This window comes from Loxodonta africana, chromosome 14, assembly GCF_030014295.1.
Source record: "Loxodonta africana isolate mLoxAfr1 chromosome 14, mLoxAfr1.hap2, whole genome shotgun sequence".
Lineage (NCBI taxonomy): Eukaryota > Metazoa > Chordata > Mammalia > Proboscidea > Elephantidae > Loxodonta > Loxodonta africana.
In genome coordinates this window covers 17007179-17033910 of record NC_087355.1, presented here as the reverse complement: position 1 = coordinate 17033910, position 26732 = coordinate 17007179, and the positions used below count along the sequence as shown (strand labels likewise).

Genomic DNA, 26732 nt, shown 5'->3' with positions numbered 1-26732 from the left:
AGAGTTCAGAAGAGAGGTCTGGATGGAAGATATAAATGTGTGAGATAACGATATACATGTAGCTAAAGTCATGGGACAAATTCCTGTCCAGGAAGAGAACAAAGCAGAAGAAAAGAGGGTCTTAGGACAGCCCCAAGAAACTGCAAAATTTAATGGTCAGGTTGAAGAAGAGTCTACAAAGAAGGCTATGGAGGAGGCCTCAGAAATACAGACAGGGAAGTGTGAGATGGGTGTGTGCTCTTGCTGAACCCTAGGGGACAGGCGAGAACTGCAAGTTTAAATGCTGCTGAGAGCTCCAGCTACGGAACAGAAGCATCCAGCAGTTCTAGTGGCTATCCTGTGGTAGACTGAGAAATGAGAAGCGACTGGAAAGGGACAGCGAGTACAGAAAACCTTCAACGAGTTTGGCTGTGGAGGGGAGAAGCAGAGTAGCAGCTTGCAGGACAGTAGGGCTGAGGGGTTTTGGTTTGCTCTAAGATAATGGAGACGTCATGACATTTAATTATTGATTGGAAGGAACCAGAACAAAAGGGAGCAGTTGTCCGTTCAGAAAAAAGCATTCACAGGGCTCTTTGCAAGGGGTCGGGGTCTAGTGCAGAGGGAGAAACTGACCTTTTCCACTATAACAGAAGGAAATATTAGGTGTAGACGCATGTAGGTCTGCAAAGATGGTAGCAAGAAGCTGAGTTAGTTCCCCTCTAAAGGTTCCATTTTCCTTATAAAATAGGAGGCATCTGCTAAAAGTGAGGAAGAAGAAAAGGAATCAGAAAGTTTGGAGAGAAGGTTTGAACTAGCTATTACAGAGGGTGGAAACCCTGGTGGTGTAGTGGTTAAGAGGTACCAAGATGTCCGCCGTTGGAAGTCACCAGGCGCTGCTTTGAAACCCTATGGGGCAGAGTAGAGATGCCCCATAGGGTTGCTATGAGTCGGGGTTGACTTGACTTGGGGTTATTACAGATAGTAGGAGAATCAGCTGAACAGAGAAACATAGGAGTATTATCAGGCAGTAGGGAAACGCAGAAGAGCTTGGTGACTACGATTTTATAGTGGCTTCACCATGCCCAGTTGTGTAACTTTCCTTCACATTGTTCAGCAGTCCAGGAGGTGAGAGACAGTGGATTCACCCAGGGTTGCAATTTTTGCCAGTGAATTTAACAAAAGATCCAAGGAGCATGGGGGTAAGAGCGACTGAAACAGTGGACTACAGAATCGGAGCTCAACAGGAAAATACTGGTAGAGCTACCCGCTGAGCTGCGGGTGGGGCAGCGGCTGTGGGTGGGACACATTATTAGAAAAGTTTGTTAGCCACAGATCAAGTTCAAGATTGATGAACAGCCTCCAAGAATTCCTGAGAAAGAAAATTAAAAGTTCATGTTCCTCAATCGTCTGTGAGTTTACAGACACACTAACGTACCACTGGTAACTATACTAGCAATTTAATTACCCTGAATTAAAATAAACAAACCTGCAGATTCCATTATAATCTCAAGGTGTCACCAAATTCTCAGAACAAAGTGATTTAACGCTAGTTCAAAGCAAAAGGTATTGCCTCATGCAGCAGAAAGCACCTAATAAATTCTTGTTAAATAAAATGATTTAAAAATTTAGATAGTTATAAAAAATGTATGCCAACACAACATTTTTTAGAAAGAAGGGATGGAAGAGGAAATTGTTAAAAACAAAAATCAAACAAATGATTGTGTTTTGAAAAAATACATGTGAAAAGTGCTTAAAACACTGTTCAGTTCCATATAAACATTGTTGACAACTGTTGAGACATGTATGCTTCTTTTTCACGGTGCTATTCTTTAATAGTTCTAGTCATCACACAAGTAAGGATTTACCTCCCAATCTTAAATAAGCTTAAATCAAGTCAGTACTGGCAAAGATGTTACATACAAAGTCTTCTTTGGCACCGAGTCGATTTTGCCTGTCTTTCTCAAGGAGTTCTTCTAGAATGGACCAGGCTGTAAGGCTCACTCCGGGCCTCAAATTTAGGGGCTTGTGAAGAATGTTGTCATACATTTCTGCAACATCTCGGCAATAAAAAGGAGGCTAAAAAAAAAAAAATCAAAATAAATTAAGTGGTAACTGAACTATAACAAAATTGGGGTTAAAATAGTAGGGTCTGGCCTTCATCTAGAAGCCCTGGTGGCACAGAGGTTAAAGTGCTTGACCGTGAACTAAAAGGTTGGTGGTTTGAATCCACCAGCTGCTCCACAGGAGAAAGTTGTGGCAGTCTGCTTCTGGAAAGATTTACAGCCTTGTAAACCCTATGAGGCAGTTCTACTCTGTCCTACAGAGTCACTATGAGTTGGAATCAACTTGACAACAATGGGTTTCTAGGTTTGGTCTCCACTTGCAGGTGGCAGTCTGGACAGCTGCAGACGCCCAAGGCCTTTTGGGCACATGCACATTTGTAGTGTGGTCTCCTGGTGCCCTGAGATTCCAAGGCCCAGCACACTGCAGAGTTTAATACATGTTCACTGGATGAATTAGGGCCAGTTCATTTGTTCATCAGCACCTTAGGGGCAAGTGTTAAATTGTATGAGACTTGTAATAGTATCTGCTTTAGAAGAAACAATAACCAACCTCCTCATGGGCATGGTGATAAAATTATTGGAAATAGAGATTCAACGCACACCAACACTAAGCAATTTCTTGCAGATTTTGAAATACACTAATTAAAAGAAAGTGAGATGGAGACCTGAAGATAGCAGTCCTTCCTAAGTACTTGTGACAATGACAACATTATGGGTGTACTCTGTACTGGGGACACAACATCAACATGTGAATCAGCCAGTTACATCCTTTAGTTTTAAAGTAAAGGGAACTTATAGGCTTGTCACTTTTTCTTTTTTATAGGGGGAAAAAAAAACTTTAGTTTTTTTTAATCTAACTTTATTTTTAAATAGTTAATAAAAATTAAGTCTCATTCAAACGTTCCCTTTTGAATCAACTGGATTTTATATACGACGTTAATATTTTATATTTTCAAAGTTCTCTATAAAGAAATTCAAAGGATATTGAAATATCAAGAAGGTAAACACTGCACACTTGGAGAAAAGTGGTTATCAAATGTTCTAACCATAACCATAAAACTGGATCTTTCAACAAGGGGATCCTAGTCAAGGACAAAGATACTGTTGGCTTTCATTGGTATCTACCATTCAAAATTAGCAACATGCAACAAATGCTCTAAAATGTACATCATGTGCAGAATTTCACTGAGAGCTGCAGTTTTCAGCAAAAACAACAACACAAAAACCGAGCTCAGGTCTCAGCTAACAGCAGTATTTAGCATTAGCACCAGCAGTGGCCAAACCAAAAAACCAAACCCAGTGCCGTCGAGTCGATTCCGCCTCATAGCGACCCTACAGGACAGAGTAGAACTGCCCCATAGAGTTTCCAAGGAGCGCCTGGCGGATTCGAACTGCCAACCCTTTGGTTAGCAGCCATAGCACTTAACCACTACACCACCAAGGTTTCCCTAGCAGTGGCAGCATAGGGTATTACTGCGTGGTTCCCAGCATGATGTTGCTGGACAACTAAGGAATAATGAAGAGAGTCTAGAAGCTATTCCAAATATTTCAAAATGTCTAAAGAAAAGCAAACATTTACTTCCTATAAGGATATGTAAACTACCTAAACTGTTTGGTTTTGGTTGGAACATTAATTCAATGCAGGAAAACTAACTCATGTTAACCATAAGATCTCGCTGGCTTTATGGGTTTTTAATACAAATTGAGGAAATTAATTACATAGTAAGCTTCACTTTTTTCCCGTGCAATCTTCAGGACATGGTGTTTATGAGAAGGGGAATGTAGAATCCCCAGTGGTGAAAAAGCTGAGAATCAATGTATTAATTAAATCCTATAAAAACAAACTACAAGGCAAATACTCAAATAAATTATCTTTTGAAATAAAACAGTATATTGCCGGAAACCCTCGTGGCGTAGCGGTTAAGTGCTACAGCGCTAACCAAAGGGTCGGCAGTTCAAATCTGCCAGGCGCTCCTTGGAAACTTCATGGGGGCAGTTCTACTCTATCCTATAGGGTCGCTATGAGTTGGAATCGACTTGACGGCACTGGGTGGTTGGGTATGTTGATAAAAACAAAATTTTCTTTCACCTTTTTGAAATTAGGCAGGAATGATGTTTGGAGTAAACACAATGAAAAGTAATTTTATTTTATTTTTTAATGAAAATATACACAGCAAAAGATATACCATTTCAACAGTTTCTGCATGTACAATCCAGCGACACTAACTACATTCCTCAAGTTGTACAACCATTCTTGCTATCCTTTTCCAAATTATTTCACCAACCTCAACATAAACTTAACTGCCCTCTGAGCTTCTCATCTAACCTTTCAAGTTGCCGTTGTCAATTTGATCTTGCAAAGATAATTCTTCAAAAGAGCACAATGCTCAAGGCAGAAATACTTTACTAATAAAGCTAAACTATCTACAGGGTCTCTATGAGTCAAAATCGACTCAGTGGCAATGGGTTTGGTTTGGTTTTGGTTTATTGTTGGGTTTAAAGAAGGAAAGTAATTTTAATGTTACAACTAGGTGTCTATTTCTAAAAATGACCGTGGGATGAGAATGTCTGAAGTTAGTGATTAATATGACAGAAAAATAGTTACACCAATTCAAAAAAGCTAGTAACAAATTGAAAAGTTATCCTGTTTGTGCATATCCCTAAAGTGTTTTTTCATTCATTTAACCAGGTTACTGCTCTGCTACTCTGTTAGCATTTTCACAAGATTATCAGAAAGAGAAACCTCAAATTAATCACAATATACTGACATAGTCACAAAAGAAAAGAAGTACATACCAATCCGTACAGCATTTCATACAGAACAGCACCAAGGCACCACCAATCCACGGTATTGTCATAGGGCTGTTTTCTGATTACTTCGGGTGCAAGGTACTATACAAAGATTAAATATTAGAATATTTCAATAAACAACTCAGACAATTAAAATTAGGAACAATTCAGAAATTTAACAAATTTTAGGTTTTAGTATCACACTAAAAACCTGTTATCTCGATTTTCAGTAGGCTGGGAGGATGTCCTCATTCTGTCCCAGTGGTTCTTAGGTGGGGGTACTCTTGAGAATCGACTGGGGCACTTTTTCAAAATACACATATTCTAGCACCTCCTCCAGAAATTGGGATGCAGTTAACACAAACGGAAGAGGACAACAGTGTAGGATCTTTCATACTAAGTGGGTCGTAAAATACGTATTTTTGGGGGAAAGTCTTTTATAAGATTAATTTCAGAAGTTCCTCTAGATATTATTCATCACATTTTTTCCTTGAAGAAAGAGTTCTTATTGTGTCAAATATAATCCTTTTTTTCCTTTTCAAGGAAAAATGAAATTAATTTTTCTTATTTGAAAATTACAACAGTAGTTCTCTAAATATGTTATTTAGGAAAGTCTAAGTTTCCTGAAGTGTAAGTGTAAGATGGTTATTAACATTTTAGTTTGAAAAAATTTTAAACACATCACAATTTCACACATATAAGATGGTGAATTTGAACTGTAGATTCCAGAATACCTATTTCCTCTTTTCACACCAAGTATATGTAAGAAAAACATTTCCTCTTAAGTTTTTTTTTTTTAATATGATCCAAAGAAATGGCCAAATAAATTTTTAGAAGTTTAACAATTTCCTGCTCACATTTAAATTTAGGCAACAAAATAACCTGTGTTTTCTTTCTAAAATCTATAGGACTTAAGAAACATTTTGTTAACTATGAAATCCATGTATCTTCACAAAAAACATGTCTTTATACATAAACCAAAATAGAATGACTACAAATACATATGAAAGCTTGGGTTAGATTATAGAGAGAAAGGAAAAAAACAGTACATTACAAAGCAAATAATCATCACTTGTAGATACTTTTACAGCCCTAGTGGCGCAGTGGTTAAGAGCTTGGCTGCTAACCAAAAGGTCAGGAGTTCGAATCCACCAGCCACTCCTTGGAAACCCTATGGGGCAGTTCTACTCTGTCCTATAGGGTCACTATGAGTCGGAATTGACTTGATGGCAAGGGGTTTGGTTTGGTTTATAGATGCTTTTATCAAGTTTCTGATCTTGATCAGAAGTCATACGTGAGCCATTTTATCATTTTTTTTAAATAATTTTATTTTTGTTGTTGTTGAGAATACAGTCATGTGCTGCTTAATGTCCACAAAACATTCTGTGAAATAGGATGTTATGTGATTTGGACGTTGTGCGAACATGCCTAAATCGCAAGCAACAGCATTCACTGATTTTCTACCTTCATGTTATTTAATAACCTTTTGTTTTATTTCCAAATTGATACTTTTTCTTTGCCTCTTGCTGCTGTGATCACTAGCGCTGGTTTTGTTGCACTGGGGAGCCATGACGTACTTCATGGTAATATTTTTAAAAGAAACAACGCTACAACACTCAAGAAACGCATGATACATGTTATTGGATGCTGCTGCCTATGAGTCAAAGCATACACTGTTACACACTGAACTTTCTATTTGCAAGTAGGGAAAGTTCACATTAAAATAATGATAGAAAGTACAGTGCAGTACATACATAAGCCAGTAACATAAAAAAATAGGCATTTATTATATCAAGATGTATGTATTGTAAGTTATATATATACTGTACCCATTATACATTTGGCAGCACAACAGCTTTGTAAACAAGAGACATGAGATATGCATATTGTGTGTGCGAAGCTGTTGTGTTCACTACATCCAGTTACGCCCGCTACATACTGTCCTCCAGTCAGGATTTCAAAACTCGATTATAACCTTATGGGATCACAGACATACATGCAGTCAGATGCTGCCTCAATAGCCGTTATGCAGAATGACTGTACACAGCAGAAAATACATCAACAGTTTCTATGTGTACAATTCAGTGACACTGGCTACATTCTCCTAGTTGTGCAACCATTCTCACCATCCTTTTGTGAGCTGTCCCTCCCCCATTAGCATAAACTCACTGCCCCATGCTTCCTATCTAATCTTTCGAGTTACTGTTGTCAGTTTGATCCCATACAGATAGATTGTAAAAGAGCACAAAGTTCAAAGCAGACAGTCTTTATTAGTTAAGCTAAACTACTGTCTGGTTTTAAGATTTCAGGGGATACTTTTGGTTTAAGGTTTAAAGACTATCTCAGGGTAATAGTTCTGGGGGCTCATTCAGCCTCCACGGCTCCGAAAAGTATGGATTCCATGAGAACTGAAATTCTGTTCTACACCTCTCCTCCCACCTTCCACCTTTAATCAGGATTCTTCTACAGAATCTTTGATCAGAACATTTTGTAATGGTACCAGGGTCATCATACTCTGTCAACACTGCACCTGCAAGTGCTCCGCAATAAAGATGAAATATTACCTGGCACCTAAGGTCATTAGAAATAGATTAAATCAGGACAGCTTAAGATAAACTAAGTTTTTGTGTTTATGTGTGTGTGAAGTCAGAAAAGATAACAAGGCTTTTACATAAATTGCAAGGATTATCTTGTTTTCACAAATAGACACATTTCTGCTAGCTGGTATGATTAGGAAATGGGACGCTCCAGCTAATAACTTCTGATACATGATTCTTTTTCACGTTTTTTGCTTTATTTTCTTTTGTTGAAGAAATGCTGATTTTATTATGAAATGGTTCAACCACATAGAAAAACAGGGAAATATAATAGTAACCAATATAGATATCACCTGTTGTCGTTGTGAAAACCCTAGTGGCATAGTGGTTAAGTGGTACGGCTGCTAACCAAAAGGTCGGCAGTTCAAATCCACGAGGTGCCGTGTCCCATAGGGTTGCTATGAGTTGGAATCGATTTGATGGCAACGGGTTTTTTTTTATTGTTATTGTTGTTGTTAGGTGCCATCAAGTCGGTTCTGACTCATAGCGACCCTATGTACAAGAGAATGAAACACTGCCTGGTCCTATGCCATCCTCACAATTGTTGGTATGCTTAAGCCCATTCTTGCAGTCACTGTGCCAATCCATCTTATTGAGGGTCTTCCTCTTTTTCACTGACCCTCTACTTTACCAAGCATGTCTTTCTCCAGGGACTGATCCCTCCTGACAACATGTCCAAAGTATGTGAGACATAGCCTTGCCATCCTTGCTTCTAAGGAACATTCTGGTTGTACTTCGTCCAAGACAGATGTGTTCGTTCTTTTGGCAGTCCGTGGTATATTCAATATTCTTCATCAGCACCACAATTCAAAGACGTCAATTCTTCTTTGGTCTTCTTTATTCATCATCCAGCTTTCACATGCATAGGTGGCAAATGAAAACACCATGGCTTCAGTTAGGCGTACCTTAGTCTTCAAGGTGACATCTTTGCTTTTCAACACTTTAAAGAGGTCTGTTGCAGATGTGCCCAGTGCAACGTATCTTTTGATTTCTTGACTGCTGCTTCCGTGGGTATTTATTGTGCATCCAAGTAAAATAAAATCCTTGATGACTTCAATCTTTTCTCCATTTATTATTGGTCCAGTTGTGAGGATTTTTGTTTTCTTTACGTTGAGGTGTAATCCATACTGAAGGCTGTGGTCTTTGATCATCAGTTTAAGTGCTTCAAGTCCTCTTCACTTTCAGCAAGCAAGGTTGTGTCATGTGCATGATGCAGGTTTTTAATAAGTCTTCCTCCAATCCTGATGCCCCATTCTTTTTCATATAGTCCAGCTTCTCAGGTTATTTGCTCAATGTACAGACTGAATAGATATGGTGAAAGGATACAACCCTGGTGCACACTTTTCCTGACTTTAAACCACTCGGTATCCCCTTGTTCTGCTTGAACAACTGCCTCTTGATCTATGTACAGGTTCCTCAGGAGCACACTTAAGTCTTCTGGAATTCCCATTCTTTGCAATGTTGTCCATGATTTTTTATAATCTACACAGTTGAATGCCTTTGCACAGTCAATAAAACACAGATAAACAGCTTTCTGGTGTCCTTTGCTTTCAGCCAGGACCCATCTGACATCAGCAATGACACCCCTGGTTCCGCATCCTCTTCTGAATCCGGCTTGAATTTCTGGCAGTTCCCTGTACATACACTGCTGGAGCCGCTTTTGAATGATTTTCAGCAAAATTTTACTTGTGTGTGGTATAAACAATATTGTTCGATAACTTCTGCATTTGGTGGGATCACCTTTCTTGTAAATAGACATAAATACAGATCTCTTCCAGTCAGTTGGCAAGGTAGCTGTCTTCCAAATTTCTTGGCATAGATGAGTGAGTACTTCTAGCACTGCATTTGTTTGTTGAAACATCTCAGTTGGTGTTCCGTCAATTCCTGGAGCCTTGTTTTTCACCAACGCCTTCAGTACCATTGGTACCTGCTCATATGGTACCACCTGAAATGGTTGAACATTCTTTTTGGTATAGTTACTCTGTGTATTCCTTCCATCTTCTTTTTTTTTTTTTTGGCTTTAACAAAGAGTTTATTTCCTCATAGTAAAGTAGGCTAAAAGTGCGCATTCAGTGTGTCAGCTCCAGGGGAAGGATTTCTATCTCTGTTGGCCTTCTCATCAATCTCCCCCCGCAGACTAGGAGAGTCTTTGCGCAGGGACCTTGGGTCCAAAGGACGTTCTCTGCTCCCGGCACTCCTTTCTTGGTGGTATGAGGTCCCCTCCTCTGCTAGCTTCCCTTTCATCTTTTTTTTTTTTTTTTACAAATATCCTCTCCCATTCTTTTTTTTTTTTTAATAATTTTTATTGAGCTTTAAGTGAAAGTTTACAAATCAAGTCAGTCACATATAAGCTTATATACACCTTATTCCATACTCCCACTTACTCTCCCCCTAATGAGTCAGCCCTTCCAGTCTCTCCTTTCGTGACAATTTTGCCAGTTTCTAACCCTCTCTACCCTCCTATCTCCCCTCCAGACAGGAGATGCCAACACAGTCTCAAGTGTCCATCTGATACAAGTAGCTCACTCTTCGTCAGCATCTCTCTCCCACCCTTTGTCCAGTCCCTTCCATTTTGTGATGAGTTGTCTTTGGCAATGGTTCCTGTCCTGAGCCAACAGAAGGTTTGGGGACCATGACTGCTGGGATTCCTCTAGTCTTAGTCAGACCATTAAGTCTGGTCTTTTTATGAGAATTTGGGGTCTGCATCCCACTGTTCGCCTGCTCCCTCAGGGGTTCTCTGTTGCGCTCCCTGTCAGGGCAGTCTTCAGTTGTGGCCGGGCACCATCTAGTTCTTCTGGTCTCAGGATGATGTAAGCCTCTGGTTCATGTGGCCCTTTCTGTCTCTTGGGCTCGTACTTATCGTGTGACCTTGGTGTTCTTCATTCTCCTTTGGGAATGAAGGGTGGGTTGAGACCAACTGATGCATCTTAGATGGCCGCTTGTTAGCATTTAAGACCCCAGACGCCACATTACAAAGTGGGATGCAGAATGTTTTCATAATAGAATTATTTTGCCAATTGATTTAGAAGTCCCCTTAAGCCATAGTCCCCAAACCCCCGCCCTTGCTCCGCTGACCTTTGAAGCATTCAGTTTATCCCGTAAACTTCTTTGCTTTTGGTCCAGTCCAGTTGAGCTGACCTTCCCTGTATTGAGTATTGTCTTTCCCTTCACCTAAAGTAGTTCTTATCTGCTAACTAATTAGCAAATAACCCTCTCCCACCCTCCCTTCCTCCCCCCCTCGTAACCACAAAAGCATGTGTTCTTCTCAGTTTATACTATTTCTCAAGATCTTATAATAGTGGTCTTGTACAATATTTGTCCTTTTGTCTCTGACTCATTTCGCTCAGCATAATGCCTTCCAGGTTCCTCCATGTTATGAAATGTTTCACAGATTTGTCACTGTTCTTTATCGATGCGTAGTATTCCATTGTGTGAATATACCACAATTTATTTACCCATTCATCCATTGATGGACACCTTGGTTGCTTCCAGCTTTTTGCTATTGTAAACAGAGCTGCAATAAACATGGGTGTGCATATATCTGTTCGTGTGAAGGCTCTTATTTCTCTAGGGTATATTCCAAGGAGTGGGATTTCTGGGTTGTAGGGTAGTTCTAACTTTTTAAGAAAACTTCAGATAGATTTCCAAAGTGGTTGTACCATTTTACATTCCCACCAGCAGTGTACAAGAGTTCCAATCTCTCCACAGCCTCTCCAACATTTATTATTTTGTATTTTTTGGATTAATGCCAGCCTTGTTGGAGTGAGACTTCCATCTTCTTTTGATGCTTCCTGAGTAGTTTAATATTTTCCCCATAGAATCCTTCAATATTGCAACTCAAGGCTTCAATTTTTTTCTTCAGTTAGATACAGGCAATGTTAGTAGTCTACCATATTTGATTCCGTTCATGTTTTAAAATAACAGCTTTATTGAGATATCCGTCCACCATACAGTTCACCCATTTAAAATGGACAATCAATGGTTTTTAGTACATATGCACAGAGTTGTATAACCATCACCGCCATTCATTTTAAGAGCATTTTGATCACTGATTCAGGACTTCTAAAAAGAATTAAAATTCAAACCAACCAAGTATAATTTATCTTTGTTGGATTATTCAAAACGATCCTGTGGTATCTCACAATCATATTTAAAAATATCAACTGCCAACAAACTCTGAATGTTCAGTACGCATCTATATCAGTAATTCCCAGGTGGCTGGAAGTTAAATGACAGTTTTTATTCTACTTTTCTTATTTCAAATTTTGTATATGTAATTTGTGGCTCATATCTACATTTTACACATGCTTTATAAATGTTTTTTTTTTATAAATGACAAATGAAACAGGTTTCTTACCTCTGGTGTTCCACAAAATGTTGTCGTGGTATCAGAAATAGCAATTCCTTCTTTACAAAGCCCAAAGTCAGTTAGGACAACATGTCCCTGACAAAAAAGGGGCAGAAAGATTAAAACAATGCATAGATACAAATTAACTATTTTGAGATAACTGTAAACTCACAAGAAATTGCAAAAACAGTACACAGAGTCATGGGTGCCCCTCATCCGGTTTTCCCCAATGATAACATCTTATATAACTGCAGCGCAGTATCAAAGCTGGGAAAATGCCATGGGTACAATATTGTTCCCTAGACTTCTAACCTCATTTGGTTTTCACTATTTTTTATGTGCACGCATTTATGTGTGGGTGAGTTCTATGTAATCTTATCCTAACTACCGATTCTTGTGGCCACCACCATGAAGGAACTCCCATATGCCACCCTTTTATCCCTGTACTCTCCGCCCTCCATGGGCCCTGAGCCCTGGCAGTCACTCGTCCGCCCTCCAGCTCTACAGTTTCATCATTTTGAGAAGTTATGTAAATGGAATTGTGCACTCTGTAAGCTTTTGAGACTGACTTTTTCCACTAAGCATAAAAACAAAAAAAATTGAGAACGAGTAGTTTTTTTAAAAGATAATACTTACTACTGAATCCAAAAGAATATTTTCTGGTTTCAAGTCTCTATAAAAGTGCAAGGAAAGAAAAATAAAACTGAATATTAGCTGACATAAAATATTAAAAAGAAATTTTTAGACATAATATTTTGAGCTTTACCTGTACACTATTTTGATGGAGTGCAAGTAACCTAACGCACTGGCAATTTCAGCAGCATAAAACCTAGCCCTGTGTTCGGGAAAGGACCGTTCTCTTTGTAAGTGAAAAAATAGCTGTAGAATTGAAAATATGAATGTTAAGATTCATAAGATGAAACAAATACATCCTGTAAAAATAAAAACAGTAACTGCTAGTACTTTGAATATGAGACAAAAATGCCCCAAAGTACAGAACTGTGATTCTCCCAGCTAGAAATCCTCTCTTCAATCAAGCGTCTTTGTGTATTCTTGCTGGCTGTCTCCCATTGCCTTCTCAAGCCTCATTTTGATAGTAATCTCACCACTCTGGGCAACAACTCCGGCAAAGATTATCAGTAACGGCCAAAGATCTTGATAGTGCCATGTAATTACCTGTCTCATTGGGCCTTTTCAAACCGTTCTTTCATTAAAAAAACCAACTATTCATATATTCAGTTATATATGAAAACTTGTGGCTAGCAGATCAAATTCAACCCACACATATAATTTACAGCACTTGAGCCAAATGTTGTTTTTAGAAAATTCAGAACTAGTCGGTAACATTTAAAAACTAGGGATTTAAAATATATATTTTATTTATTTATTTATTTTCTCTAGGAAAACAAAAAAGGAAGCTCTGTAGCATTAGGCCTAAATTCCAATGTGGTAGCAACTGGCTGGAGATGAATTCTTTTTAAAAGAAATCCTGGCTGTGTTTAAGGCAGAACTTCCCTAATCACCAAGAAAGGGGATTACACGAAGCATTTTCTAAACTCACGTCACCCCAGAACCCTCAATAAGAGGGACATTCATTTGACTGGTATCAACAGTTGACTCATTTTAGAAAAGGAAAAGCTGGAGTAATATTTATATACAACTGCTGAAACAAAATAACCTAAATTATAAATCATGTTTTATTCTAATGTTTCAGTATATTATTTCTTGCTATATAGCTTAGTGACAAAACTATGCATGAAGTCTATAGCTTCATACTAACGTTCTTTCATAAACCTTCTCAACTACACCATAACCTGCTTAAAAACAGAGCCCAGGTTATACTTCTCTGCATCTAGCATATGCTTAGCCAGTACCTTGAATACTCAAAAAATACCTGTTGATGATGGACTGTCCATCTAGAACTTATAAGAAGAACTTCAGCTTTATCTTATATTCCCTAAACATTATCAACATTAGAAAACTAATTATAAAACTCACCTCCCCTCCATTAACAAAATCCAGGACAAAGTAAAGCTTTTCCGTTGTTTGGAAAGAATAATGTAATCCAACTAAAAATGGGTGTTTCACATTTTTCAAGAGCACGTTACGTTCAGCCATAATATGTTTTTGCTAGGAAAAAAGGTAAAGGATCAACTTTTATTACATATCTGAAAACAATTCTGTTAACTGAGAAAATGGGGCTTACGAAAAACAGTAGCTATCTTATTTTACCTCTTTTCTGTTGAGAACAACTTTTTTCTGTAACACTTTGACAGCATAAAATTTTCCATCCAGTTTCCGTTTTGCAAGAAGAACCTGTTAAAGATGGTGTATACTATTACACATCCCAATATTTTGGATAGATATAATTGTGAATAAATTAATACTTCTAAAATCGTATAAAAAGAAAGTTCACCTTTTTGCTTTGACAACTGAAAAGCAACTACTAAATTTACTTCTATAATTTCACTTTTCCTTAGATATTTTAATGAAGCAATAAGGAGCGTTGATCATTTGAATGGCCAGGCACCATTTCTTTGTCACTTAATGTATTAGTATTTGAGATTTTCACTGAACTGAAGTGACAATATCTACGCTGCTTAAGAACTTCTGTGTGTGAGGGTGGATGTGGGTGTCTTTTGGGAGGGATTTTTTTTTTTTATATGTGCTACTGTGTGTTACAGTGAAAGAGACAAAGTGAGAAAGAGAATACAGAAAGAGTTCTGAGTTCTGAGTCCTGAGGTCCCTAGAAACTATTGACGCTAAAATTTCATGGCTTTATAAAAAAAAAAACAAGCAGCAGTGACTTTTAGGTGAGCAAAATGCATCTTTTTAATATTTAGATTTCTCCTACAGGTTTTGAATTCAGAAGAGTTCGGAGACAGAAGCACCATGTGCAGCTGAGTTTCTATAATGGGCTGGATTGCAGGTAGGCACTTTTCAGAATATGCAGAAAGCTAGAAGAGGCTGCAAATTTAAGAAACGACCTCCCTGAAGTGGGACAGAGAGACAGTGCTGACCTATACAACTCTGGAAATGAGTGCAGTCTGTAGGACTAAAGGCAAAAGGAACTGTACGTAAGCATGTATTCTGGTGGATAAATTTGTTTCCCACAGGGGTATGGATTTAAAATTGTAGTACTGCCAAAAAACTCGCACAGCAATGCTTATAAAAATACTTTGCTGGCGGGAGCGGGGTGGGGGGCAGAGAGCAAGCAAACGTAGGTGACATGCATTATTTGTGTAAAAATACAGTCAATGGATGGCGAATAGTGGGAGCCAGGTTTCTCACCGTTGAAGCAGAAGCTTACAGATAAGTAAGGGGAGGAGGCTAGGGTGATTCATATGGTAAGAATTCCTGTTTATCTTATTATATAGATGGTTACACAAAGAAATGTTTATAGATATATGCATATACTTGGGTTGGAATAGACACGTATTTATTCTGTCAGCTGAGAGGGCCTAAAATAAATGACACCCAGGAGCAACAAGCACATGTAATACCCAGATGTTGGTTTCCAATACTATTCTACAGTAAAAGGAACCAGGGCTCCTTAGAGAAATGGCTGGTTCTAGGATTAAGGCAGGAACTATAAAAGACGAGCTGGAGCATCTTGTAGTGCCAGAAAGTAAGTAAGTGGTTCAAAAACAAAAAATGAGCAATGATGAGGGTATGTCAAAATGACACAGTAGCCAAGAGAAAGAGTACCCAATGGCCAAAGATGGAACAATCTGCACAATGGAATAAAGTAGCACTGAATTACAATCCAAAGTATAAAATATGAGTCCACACTGAAATAAATAAATGATTGCATAAATAAATGAGGGGAAGAGACAAGTCTCCCAGGCAGAAGAATTCCAAATAAATTATATAGATACTCAGCCCTCGGTGAGGGGACTTTACCTACTCATCAAGTGTGGGCTGCCATAGTGACTTCCTTCCAAAAAGTACAGTATGGAAAGAAGGAAAAAAGAGTAACTTCACAGTGGAGAAACTTAACACTATTCAGTCAGGTAATCAAGGTCAACACCAACACTCATAAATCATGTAGACAGTATATACCCTTGATAAGATGTGATGAAAACGGCACCTTACACCTGGCTTTTCTTCCTGTCCTAAACCCATAAACCCAAACTAATTATGAGAAAAACGTCAGATAAATTCCACAGAGGGGCATCCTACAATATGGCTGGGCAGTACTCCTCAAAACTTGTCAAGGTCATCAAAAACAAGTAAACCCTACAAAAGAGTCAATAAAATGACAACTAGCATTAAAAAACAAACAAAAACAAGGCAAGTCTGAGAAACTGTCACAGTCTAAAGAGACAAGACAATTAAATGTAATGTGGTATTCTGGATGCGATCCTTGAACAGAAAAGAGGAAACTATGTAAACACTAAAGAAATCAGAATAAACTGTGGATTTTAGTTAATAATGTATCAATATTGGTTCAATAATTGGAAAAAAATATGCTATTCTCATGTAAGATATTAACAATAGAGGAAAATTGTGGGCAGTCAAGAATTTTCTACACTACTCAATTTTTCTGTACATCTAAAACTGCTCTAAACTAAATCTAAACTGTTCTAAAAAATCTATTAATAAAAAAAGTTTGATATTCATAAAGTTGGAGTTAAAATATCTTCAAGGTGAAAATGGCGTACGCTCAACTGATGGACTTTTTCTCATTTCTTTTCCTCTCTACAGCATTTAACTCTGTTGAACGTTCCTCCTCAAATTTGTCTTTTTCTTGGTACTTCCTACTTTTTTTTTTTTTTCCTACCAATATTACTTTTCCTTCTCTAATATTTTAACTGGTTCATCTTCAAGTACAATGCTGAGAAAATAATTCCAACAACGTGGCAATTAAGAAGGATTGATTCCTGTCAGGTAGGCTCTTTTTTTTGTAGATTTGGAGAACAGATAGAAGGTTAAGAATCAAATGGATAAATGGAAAGTGGAAGTAGGAATACAGGCCACCTGCTGGAGAAGGGTTTTAGAATAAATGTAGTCATTATTTATGTCTAGTTTATCACACAGGAGCCCTGGTGGCGCAGTGGTTAAGTGCTATGGCTGCTAATCGAAAGGTCAGCAATTCAAATCTACCAGGTGCTCCTTGGAAACACTATGGGGCAGTTCTACTCTGAACTCTAAGGTTGCTATGAGTCAGAACCGACAGCAACAGGTTTGAGGTTTTTTTTTTTTTGGAATCACAGATATTTTTGTAATTTCCAAGTAGATTGTGAATTTGCATTTCAATGTTTGCTTTTCTGTTTTTTTGTAGTATTCTGCTTTGCTTTGTATTTGTTTTACTGCACTTAAATGGTTTCTAACCATTTTGAAAGATTTTTAAAAAACATTTTATTTTTGTTGTTGAGAATATATATAGCAAGACATACACCAATTCAACAGTTTCTGTATGTACGGTTCAGTGACACTGATTACATTTGAGTTGTGCAGCCATTCTCACACTCCTTTTTGGAGATGTTTCTCCCCCATTACTATAAACTCACTTCCTCTATGTTTCTTACCTAATTTTTGAGTTGCAGTTGTCAATTTGATACTACATAGGCAGTCTTAAAAGAGCACAATGCTCAAGACAGATATTCTTTACTAGTGAAGCGAAACTATTCTTTGGTTTTAAGAAAACTTCAGGGAATATTTTTGGCTTAATGTTTAAAGATTACCTCGAGGTAATAGTTTCAGGGGTTCATCCATACTCCATGGCTCCAGAAAGTCCGCAGTCCATGAGAATTTGAAATTCTGTTCTGCATTTTACCTCTTTTGATCAGGATTCTTCTACACAATCTTTGATCAAAATGTTCAGTAATGGTAGCCAGGCACCATCCAGTTCTTCTGGTTTCATGGAAAAGGAGCCAGTTCATGGAGGCAGTTAGCCACACATTCCATTTTCTCCTCTTATTCCTGACTCTCCTTTTTCCTCTGTTGCTCCAGGTGGATAGAGACCAATTGTTGTACCTTGGGTGGCCGCTTACAAGCTATTAAGGGCCCCAGGCACTATGCAAGGAGCTAAGAGGTTGAACAGAAACACTAAACGCGATATTAGACCAATTAACTTCTACAAAACCATGACCCTAAACCTCCAAATTAAGGAACTAAATTCCATGAGGTATTTGGTTGTCCATAAGCAGCCTCTTCCAGTGCTACATCCGTTTGTTGAAACATCTCAATTGGTATTCCATCAATTCCTGGATCCTTGTTTTTTGCCAATGCCTTCAGTACAGATTGGGCTTCTTCTTCAGTACCACCAGTTCCTGAAATGGTTGAATGTCAACCAATTCTTTTTGGTATAGTGACTCTGTGTATTCCTTCCATCTTCTTTTAATGCTTCCTTTGTTTAATATTTTCCCATAGAATCTTTCAATATTAGAATATTGCAACACTTAATTGTGCAATATTGCAACATTTAATTGTGCTTATGAGGAACCTGTACATAGATCAAGAGGCAGTCATTCAAACAGAACAGGGGGATACTGCATGGTTTAAAGTCAGGAAAGGTGTACGTCAGGGCTGTATTCTTTCACCATGATTATTCAATCTGTATGCTGAACAAATAATCTAAGAAGCTGGATTATATGAAGAAGAACAGGGCATCAGGATTAGAAGAAGACTCATTAACAACCTGCCTTATAGAGATGATAGAACCTTGCCTGCTGAAAGTGAAGAGGTCTTGAAGCACTTACTGATGAAGATCAAAGACTTACTACCTGAGTAGTATTCCATTGTATGTACGTACATACAATGTATGTATCTTTATCCATTCATCTGATGGGCATTTACGTTGTTTCAAACCTTTTGGTTATTATGAACAGTGCTGCAATATTGTGAACATTGGTGTACAATTCTGTTTGAGTCTCTGGTTTCAAGTCCTGTCTGGATTACACTTCAACATAAAGAAAACAAAAATCCTTACAACTGGACCAATAAGCAACATCATGATAAATGGAGAAAAGACTTAAGTTGTCAAGGATTTCATTTTACTGGGATCCACAATCAACGTCCATAGAAGCAGCAGTCAAGAAATCAAACTACGTATTGCTTTGGGTAAAAAAAAAAAAAAGCTGCTGCAAAAGACCTCTTTAAAGTGTTGAAAAGCAAAGATATCACCTTGAAGACTAAGGTGTGCCTGACCCAAGCCATGGTGTTTTCAATCTCCTCGTATGCATGCGAAAGCTGGACAATGAATAAGGAAGACCAAAGAATTGATGCCTTGGAATTGTGGTGTTGGCGAAGAATACTGAATATACCATGGACTGCCAAATCGACCCGACGGCACTGGGTTTGCCAAAGAACGAACAAATCTGTCTTGAAAGAAGTACAACCAGAACACTTCTTAGAAGCAAGGATGGCAAGACTATGTCTCACATACTTTGGACATGTTATCAGGAGGGATCAGTTCCTGGAGAATGACATCATGCTTGGTAAAGTGGAGGGCCAGCAAAAAAGAGAAAGACCCTCAACAAGATGGATTAAGACAGTGGCTGCAACAATGGGCTCAAGCATAACGATTGTGAGGATGGCTCAGGACCGGGCAGTGTTTTGTTCTGTTGTACACAGCGTCGCTATGAGTCAGAACTGACTCGATGGCGCCTAACAACAAGCAGCCTCAGCAGCTACTCTATTTTGGGGGGGTTGGGGGGAAGGTTGTTGTTGTAAATGTTTCTATCACACAACTCTTGCCAATTTAACTTTTTACAGGTATACAACTAATTACATTAATTGTGCAAGCCTAACTCTACCCTTAATCAATGTGATTTTTCTATCACCATAAACCGTAAGTCAGTACTCTATAAGCAATAATCCCTTCTTTCCCCTTCCCTCCTGCCCGTGGTAATAACTAATAAACTTTGGTCTCTATACATTTGCCTGTTCTTGTCTTTTCATAAGTGAAGTCAAACAATATTTGTCCTTTTGTGATCGGCTTATTTCACTTAGCATAATGTCTTCAAGCTCCATCCATATTGTAGCATATACCAAGGTCATTTCTCTTACTGCCTGAGTAGTATTCCATTGTATGTATGTATGTTTATCCATTCATCTGCTGATGGGCATTTAGGTTGTTTCAATTTTTTTGGCTACTATGAATAGTGCTGCAATATTGTGAACACTGATGTACAATTCTGTTTGAGTCCCTGCTTTCAAGTCTTGTTAGGAGTGGAATTACTGGATCATATGTTAGTTCTATTTTTAGTTTTTTGAGGCGCTGTCAAACTATTTTCCACAAAGGCTGTACCAGTTTGCATTCCTACCAGTACAACAGAAGGGTTTCAATTTGCCCACATCCTTGCCAACATTTGTTATTTTCTGTTTTGTTTTTTTTATTTTAGTGGGAGTAAAATGGTATCTCCTTGTGGTTTTGATCTGTATCTCTGATAGCCAGTGATGTTGATAATCTTTTCATGTGTTTGGTGTCCATTTGAATGTCCTCTTTGGTAAAATGTCTACTGCCCATTTTATAACTTGGTTGTCTTTTTATTGCTAAGTTGTTGAAATTATATATATTTTTTGCTTATTAGATTCTTATCAGATATATGGTTTCCAAAGATATTCTCACTCAGCTTGTCCTTCCACTTTTCTCGTAAAGTCTTTTGATGAACAAAAGTTTAAAATTTTTATGAGGTCCTGTTTTTTTATTTTGTCTTTTGCTGTTTGTGCTTTTGTTATTACAGTAGATAATCCATTGTTAAAATCTAGGCCCAACAGCATTGCACCTGCATTTTCTTCCAAGAATTTTATGGTTTTAGTTTGCATATTTAGATCTTTAATCTGTTTTGAATTTGTTTTTGTGTGTGGCGTGAGGCATGGATACCGTTTCATTTTTCTGCATGTTGAAATCCAATTCTCCCAGCACCCCTTATTGAAGAGATCCTTCTTTGCCCATCAAATGGATTAGCACCCTTGTCAAAAATCAGTTGACCATAGATGTATGAGTTTATTTCTGAACTCTCAATTCTATTCCATTGGTCTATGTGTCTATTGTTATACCAGTACCAGCCTGTTTTGATTACTCCAGCCATATAGTATGTTTTAAAATCAGAAAGTGTGTCCTCCTACTTTGTTCTTCTCTTTCAACAATGCTTTAGCTATTCGGGGCCTCTTGCCATTCCATATAAGGTTGAGGGCTGGTTTTTCCATTTCTGTAAAGAAGGCTATTGGAATTTTGTTCAGGACTGCGTTGAATCTATAGATCTCTTTGAGTAGTACTGATATCTTAACAATATTGTTTTCCAATCCATGAACAAGGAACATCTTTCTATTTATGTCTTCTTTAATCATTTTTAGCACTGTTTTGTAATTTTTATTGTATAAGTCTTTCATAGTCCTGATTAAATTTATTCCTAGACAATAGCATCATTTCCCTAATTTCCCTTTCAGATTTCTCATCGTTGGTGTATAGCAACCCAACTGATTTTTGTTTATTGATCTAGTACCCTGCAACTTTGCTAAATTCCTCTGTTAGTTCTATAAGTTTTCTTAAAGACTCTTAGGGATTTTCTATATATAGGATCATGTCATCCATGAATAGAGAGAATTTTACTTCTTTTTTTCTAACCTGGATAGTTTTATTTCTTTTTCTCAATCTTATTGCCCTGGCTAGGACTTCTGAATACTGAATAGAACTGAAGAGAGCGGGCACCCTTGTCTTGTTCCTGATTTCAAGGGGAAAGCTCTCAATCTTTCTCCCTTAAGTATAATGCTGGCTGTTGGCTTTTCATATATGTCCTGAATCATATTGAGGAACTTCTTTTCTATGCCAATCTTCTTGAGGCTTTTCATCAAGAAAGGGTATTGAATTTATCAAATGCTTTTTCTGCATCCATAGAGATGATCATGTAGTTCCTTTCCTTTGTTCTATCGATGTGGTATACTACATCGATAGATTTTCCTGCATTCCTGAAATAAATCCCACTTTGTCATGGTATATGACTCTTTTAATGTGCTACTGGATGCTATTTGCTTGTATTTTGTTGAAGATTTTTGCATCTATATTCATACAAGATACTGGCCTGTAGTCTTCTTTTCTTGTGGTATCTTTGTCTTGTTTTGGTATCAGGGTTATGTTTGCGTCACAGAATGAATTAGGGAATATTCCTTCCTTCTCTTTCTTTTGGAAGAGTTTAAACAGGACTGGTGTCAGTTCTTCTCTGAACGTTTGGTAGAAATCCCCAGTGAAGCCATCTGGTCCAAGACTTATTTGGGGGGGGGGGTTTGATCAATGATTCAATATTTTCACTTGTTACAGGTCTGCTGAGATTTTCTATTTCCGTTTGAGTCAGTTTGGGTAGGTTGTATGCCTCTAAGAATTTGTCTGTTTCACCTATGTTATCCAGTTTTGTTGCTGTACAATTGTTCACAATATTGTCAGAATTCTCCTGATTTCTATTAGGTCAGTTGTAATGTCTCCTCTTTTATTTATTTTGGTTATTTGTATCTTTTCCTTTTTTTCTTTCTCAGTCTAGCTAAGGTTTGTCAATTTTATTGATCTTCTCAAAGAACCAACTTCTAGTTTTGTTGATTCTTTTTTTTTTTTTTTCAATTCCTGCTCTGATCTTTATTTCCTTTCTTCTGGTAGGTTTTGGCTTAGTTTGCTCTTCTCTTTCTAGTTTCTCAAGTTGTAGAGTTGAGCTGTTTCAACTTTTTTCGTGTAGGCATTTATTGTTCAAGTTTCCCTATAATGCATTTGCTACTAGGAGCCCTGGTGGCATAGTGGTTAAGTGCTCAGATGTTAACCGAAAGGTCAGTGGTTTGAACCCACCAGCCAGTCTACAAGAGAAAGACGTGGCAGTCTGCTCCTGTAAGGATGTACAGCCTTGAAAATGCTAAGTGACAGTTCTACTCTGTCCTATGGGGTTACTATGAGTTGGAATTGGCTCGATGGCAATGAGGAATGCCTTTGCTGCATCCCGTAAGTTTTGGTATGTTGTGCTTTCATTTTCATTTGACACTAAGAAATCTGTGATTTCTTCCTTAAACCATTGCTAATTTAGTAGTGCTGAAAGATTTAAAAATTTTTTTTTAATTTAATATAGCATACAAAAGAAAAATCATTCCCATCGAGTTTATTCCAACTTATAGCAACCCTATATAGGACAGAACAGAACTGCTCCATATAGTTTCCAAAGAGCGGCTGATGGATTCAAACTGCCAGCCTTTTGGTTAGCAAACAAGCTCTTAACCACTGCACCACCAGGTCTCCAATGCAGTGTACGATATGAATTAAACTATGTTCCTTAAAAAGATATTCTGAAGTCCTAACCCCTGTACCTTTGAATGTGACCCTGGTTTGGAAAAAGGGTTTTATTCTTTTGTTATATTAGTGAGGTCATACAGGAATAGGGTGGGTCCTAAACCTAATGTCTTCTGAGTGATATCTTATGAGAAGGGAAAACAGACACAGAGACACATACACACAGGCAGGAGACAGATGTCATATGACAACAAAGACAGATGCAACTACAAGCCCAGGAACACGAAAGACTGCTGGAAGCTACTAGAAGCTGAAAGAGAAAAAGAAGGAATTTCCCCTAGAGTCAACACCCTGAATTTGGACTTTTAGCCTCTGGTCCTATGAGACAATAAATTTTTGTTCTTTAAAACCATCTACTTTGTGATTATTTTTTAAACTGAGACAACATACATATAGAAAATCTCATAAACATTACAGTTCAATAAATTGTCAGAAAGTAAACACACCTATGTAACCAGCATCCAGGCAAAAAAATAAAACACTGCCAGTAACCTGAAGCCTCCCTCTTGCCCTACGTCAATCACTACCCACGCCTTCCTCTGCAGAGATAGTCACTATTTCTAAACTTATTCTGAACTTTATATAATTAGAGTCATATAGTCTTTGCCTGGCTTCCATCACTCTAAATTACATAAGACTTATCTATGTTGTGACATGTAGAATAGTTTGCATATTTTCATCACTGTGTAGAATCTCCCGTTACATAAACACACAACAATTGAGCCACTCTTTCGTTGAAAGACATTGAGACTGTTTATGAATAACGACACTATGAACATTTCTCACGTACACCTTTCCCAGTTGATATATGCATGCATTTCTGTTGGATACGTAGCTAGGAATAGGAGCAATCTGTCATACGAAATGCACGCTTCTTCAAAGTATTCACATTTAATAATTAACACCAGTTTTCAACAGCATAAAAATGAAACATCTAAGAATAAATCTAATTAAGGATATGTAAGATTCTATACAGAACACTATAAAACATTAAAAAAAATTAAGGATGAGCTAAATTAACAAAGGAAAATATCGTGATTATGTTTTGGCAGACTCAATATTGTAAAGATGACAATTCTCCCCAAACTGATCTACAGATTCAATGTAATCCTAATCAAAATCCAACAGATTTTTTGTGGAAACTGATACATGGATTCTAAAATTTATACAGATATGAAAAGGGCTAAGAATAGCCTCTTGAAGAGGAAGAAGAAGTAAGGATTTGTTCTGTTATATCAAGCTACTATTGTGGCATTGATACATTCATAGACAAATAAATCAATGAAACAAAATATAAAACCTAGAAATAGAAATATAAAATCTAGAGATAGAAAAAAAAAAAAAGAGATAGACTTAGGCATATATGCACGCTTGATAAATGACAAAGGTGGCATTGCAGATCAGTGGGGAAAGAAGAGTCTTCAATAAATTGTGTGGGATCAGTTGGATATTCACAGGGGAAAAAACGAACTGTGACCCTATGACTCACATCTTACACAAAAATCAATTCCTGGTAGGCTCTAGATCTAAATGTGAAATTTCCAAAAAATAATGCTGCTTGTTTTTAATGTTGTACTATCTTCTAGGATCCCAAGATTCTGAGCATTTTAAGAGTAAGATTCATTTCTAACTTTCTATTGCTTGTACTATCACGATGCCAAGCACATAGCAGGTGGCCAATATATATTTGTTGAATGAATAAACATACACTGGTTTAATTTTATGACTACAGTGTCTAGTCTCTAGGGAACTTAGAAGACAAATTACCTACTGCCATCGAGTTGATTCCGACTCATAACAACCCTATATAGGAAACAAACTAGAGATAGTGAAAGCTATGGACTATGGATATACAGCAAAATATAATTAAGCACATACATATTCATTCTTACTACACATTGAAGTATAATGGAAAAAACACTTAAATATATTTGATCATTCTGATAACCCCATCTGTGAAGTTTTTCCTGATAACCTTGACCTTAACTGATTCTTGTTCCTTGTCAAATTATGTAATTCACCGGACACTCACTGTATTAAAATTAGGAGGGTCTTTAAACATTCCTTTCCTTCCAGCTGTGTAAATCAGCCTCAGCTTAAATAGCATCGCTTCAAAGAAGTCATACTTGACCAACCCATCTAAGTAAGGATTTCTCCCACTATTATCCTGTCTTCATTTCCTTCACAACCCCATTACTACCTGTAATTATTTATCTCTGTGTGTGTGTATTTTAGTGTGTGTAAAACACAACAAAATATATGCCAATTCAACAATTTTCTACATGTATAATTCAGCAACATTCATTACATTCTTCAAGCTGTGTAATGACTTAAGGAAATTATTCCACCACCATTAACATAAACTCAATGCCCTCTAAGCAAAAAGTACCCTCCCATTCTCTCTCCCACCCCTGGTGAGTTAATAATTTCTGGTTGCTATATATTTGAGCCCTGGTGGTGCAGTGGTTAAAGCAATCCACTGCTAACCAAAAGGTTGGCAGTTCGAAACCATCAGGGGATCCATGGGAGAAAGATGTGGCAGTCTGCTTCCATAGAGATTTACAACCTTGGAAACCCTATGGTGTCGCTATAAGTTGAAACCAACTTGATGGCAGTGGGTTTTATACATTTGCTTATTTCATAAAAGTGAGACCATACCGTATTTGTCCTTTTGAGACTGACTTATTTTGCTCAGCATAATGATGTCGTGGCATGCATCAAGACTTCATTTCTCTTTTGACTGTATATTTTTAATTGACTATTTCCCCCACTAGACTGTAAGCATCACAGATGTAGTAATCATGCCAGTTTTGCACAACACTATCTACTCAGGGACCAATAAGGTGCTTTCCAAATAGCTGGTACTCAATAAATACTTGTTGAATAAATGAATTTTATTTTAGAATTTGAGTCGATGTCTTATCTCCCTTAATACTCTGGTAGGCAAAGTATCTTAACTCTGTATTCTGCATATGTGGCCTCACTTATAGAAAGCATGTATTCCATAAGTACTTATTTACTGAATGGAAAAATAAAAACTCTCTTACCTTGCCAAAGCTGCCTTTTCCAATAACTTTTAAGAAATCAAAGTCTGTTGGTTTGGCACTGAAATAAATTAACAATGACAAAAATTAGCTTCATAGAAATTAGAAAGATGTTAACTTTTAAACATTTCTTAGTACCTTATTTATTTTTAATAGTTTATTGAGTTTTTGGTAAAAGTTTACACAGCAAATTAGGTTCTCATTTAACAATTTGTACACATATTGTTCAGTGATATTGGTTACACTTTCCACGCTGTATCAACATTCTCATTAGTTCCCATTCTGTTGTTTTGTTTCCATTATTTTTGTTTCCTTGCACCCCCTAACCTTCTCATCTTTGCTCCAGGGCGAATGGTGACCATTTCGTCTCAAATAGATGATTGTTGTTGTTGTTTAAAATAGAGAAGAACAGTACTCACAGGAAATATTGTTAATTTTATGAGCCAATCAGTTATTTAGCTGAAGGTGGCTATGGGTGCAGTTTCAGTTCCAAGTTTAAAGGGTATCTTAGGGTGATAGTCTCGGGGGTTCCCCAGGTCTCTGCTGGCCCAGTAAGTCTGGCCTTTTTTTTAAGATTTTGAGTTTTATTCTATAATTTTCTCCCATTCTATCTGTGTCCATCTGTTGTGGTCACTTGTCATA

At 37.5% G+C, this 26732-nt stretch overlaps 1 protein-coding gene across 5 annotated transcripts in view; it reads right to left on the bottom strand.

The window, feature by feature from the left end:
- Positions 1-26732, bottom strand: part of SGK3 (serum/glucocorticoid regulated kinase family member 3) — a 165348-nt gene that overhangs the window by 8355 nt on the left and 130261 nt on the right. For all 5 annotated transcript variants that reach the window (XM_064267772.1, XM_064267775.1, XM_064267773.1 and 2 more), the window contains 8 exons: positions 26094-26151; positions 14010-14093; positions 13776-13907; positions 12544-12656; positions 12414-12450; positions 11787-11873; positions 4839-4934; positions 1900-2055 (listed from right to left, as the gene is read on the bottom strand). In XM_064267772.1, coding sequence (XP_064123842.1) covers positions 1900-2055; positions 4839-4934; positions 11787-11873; positions 12414-12450; positions 12544-12656; positions 13776-13907; positions 14010-14093; positions 26094-26151 — 763 coding nt within the window. The remainder of the gene's footprint in view (positions 1-1899; positions 2056-4838; positions 4935-11786; positions 11874-12413; positions 12451-12543; positions 12657-13775; positions 13908-14009; positions 14094-26093; positions 26152-26732) is intronic.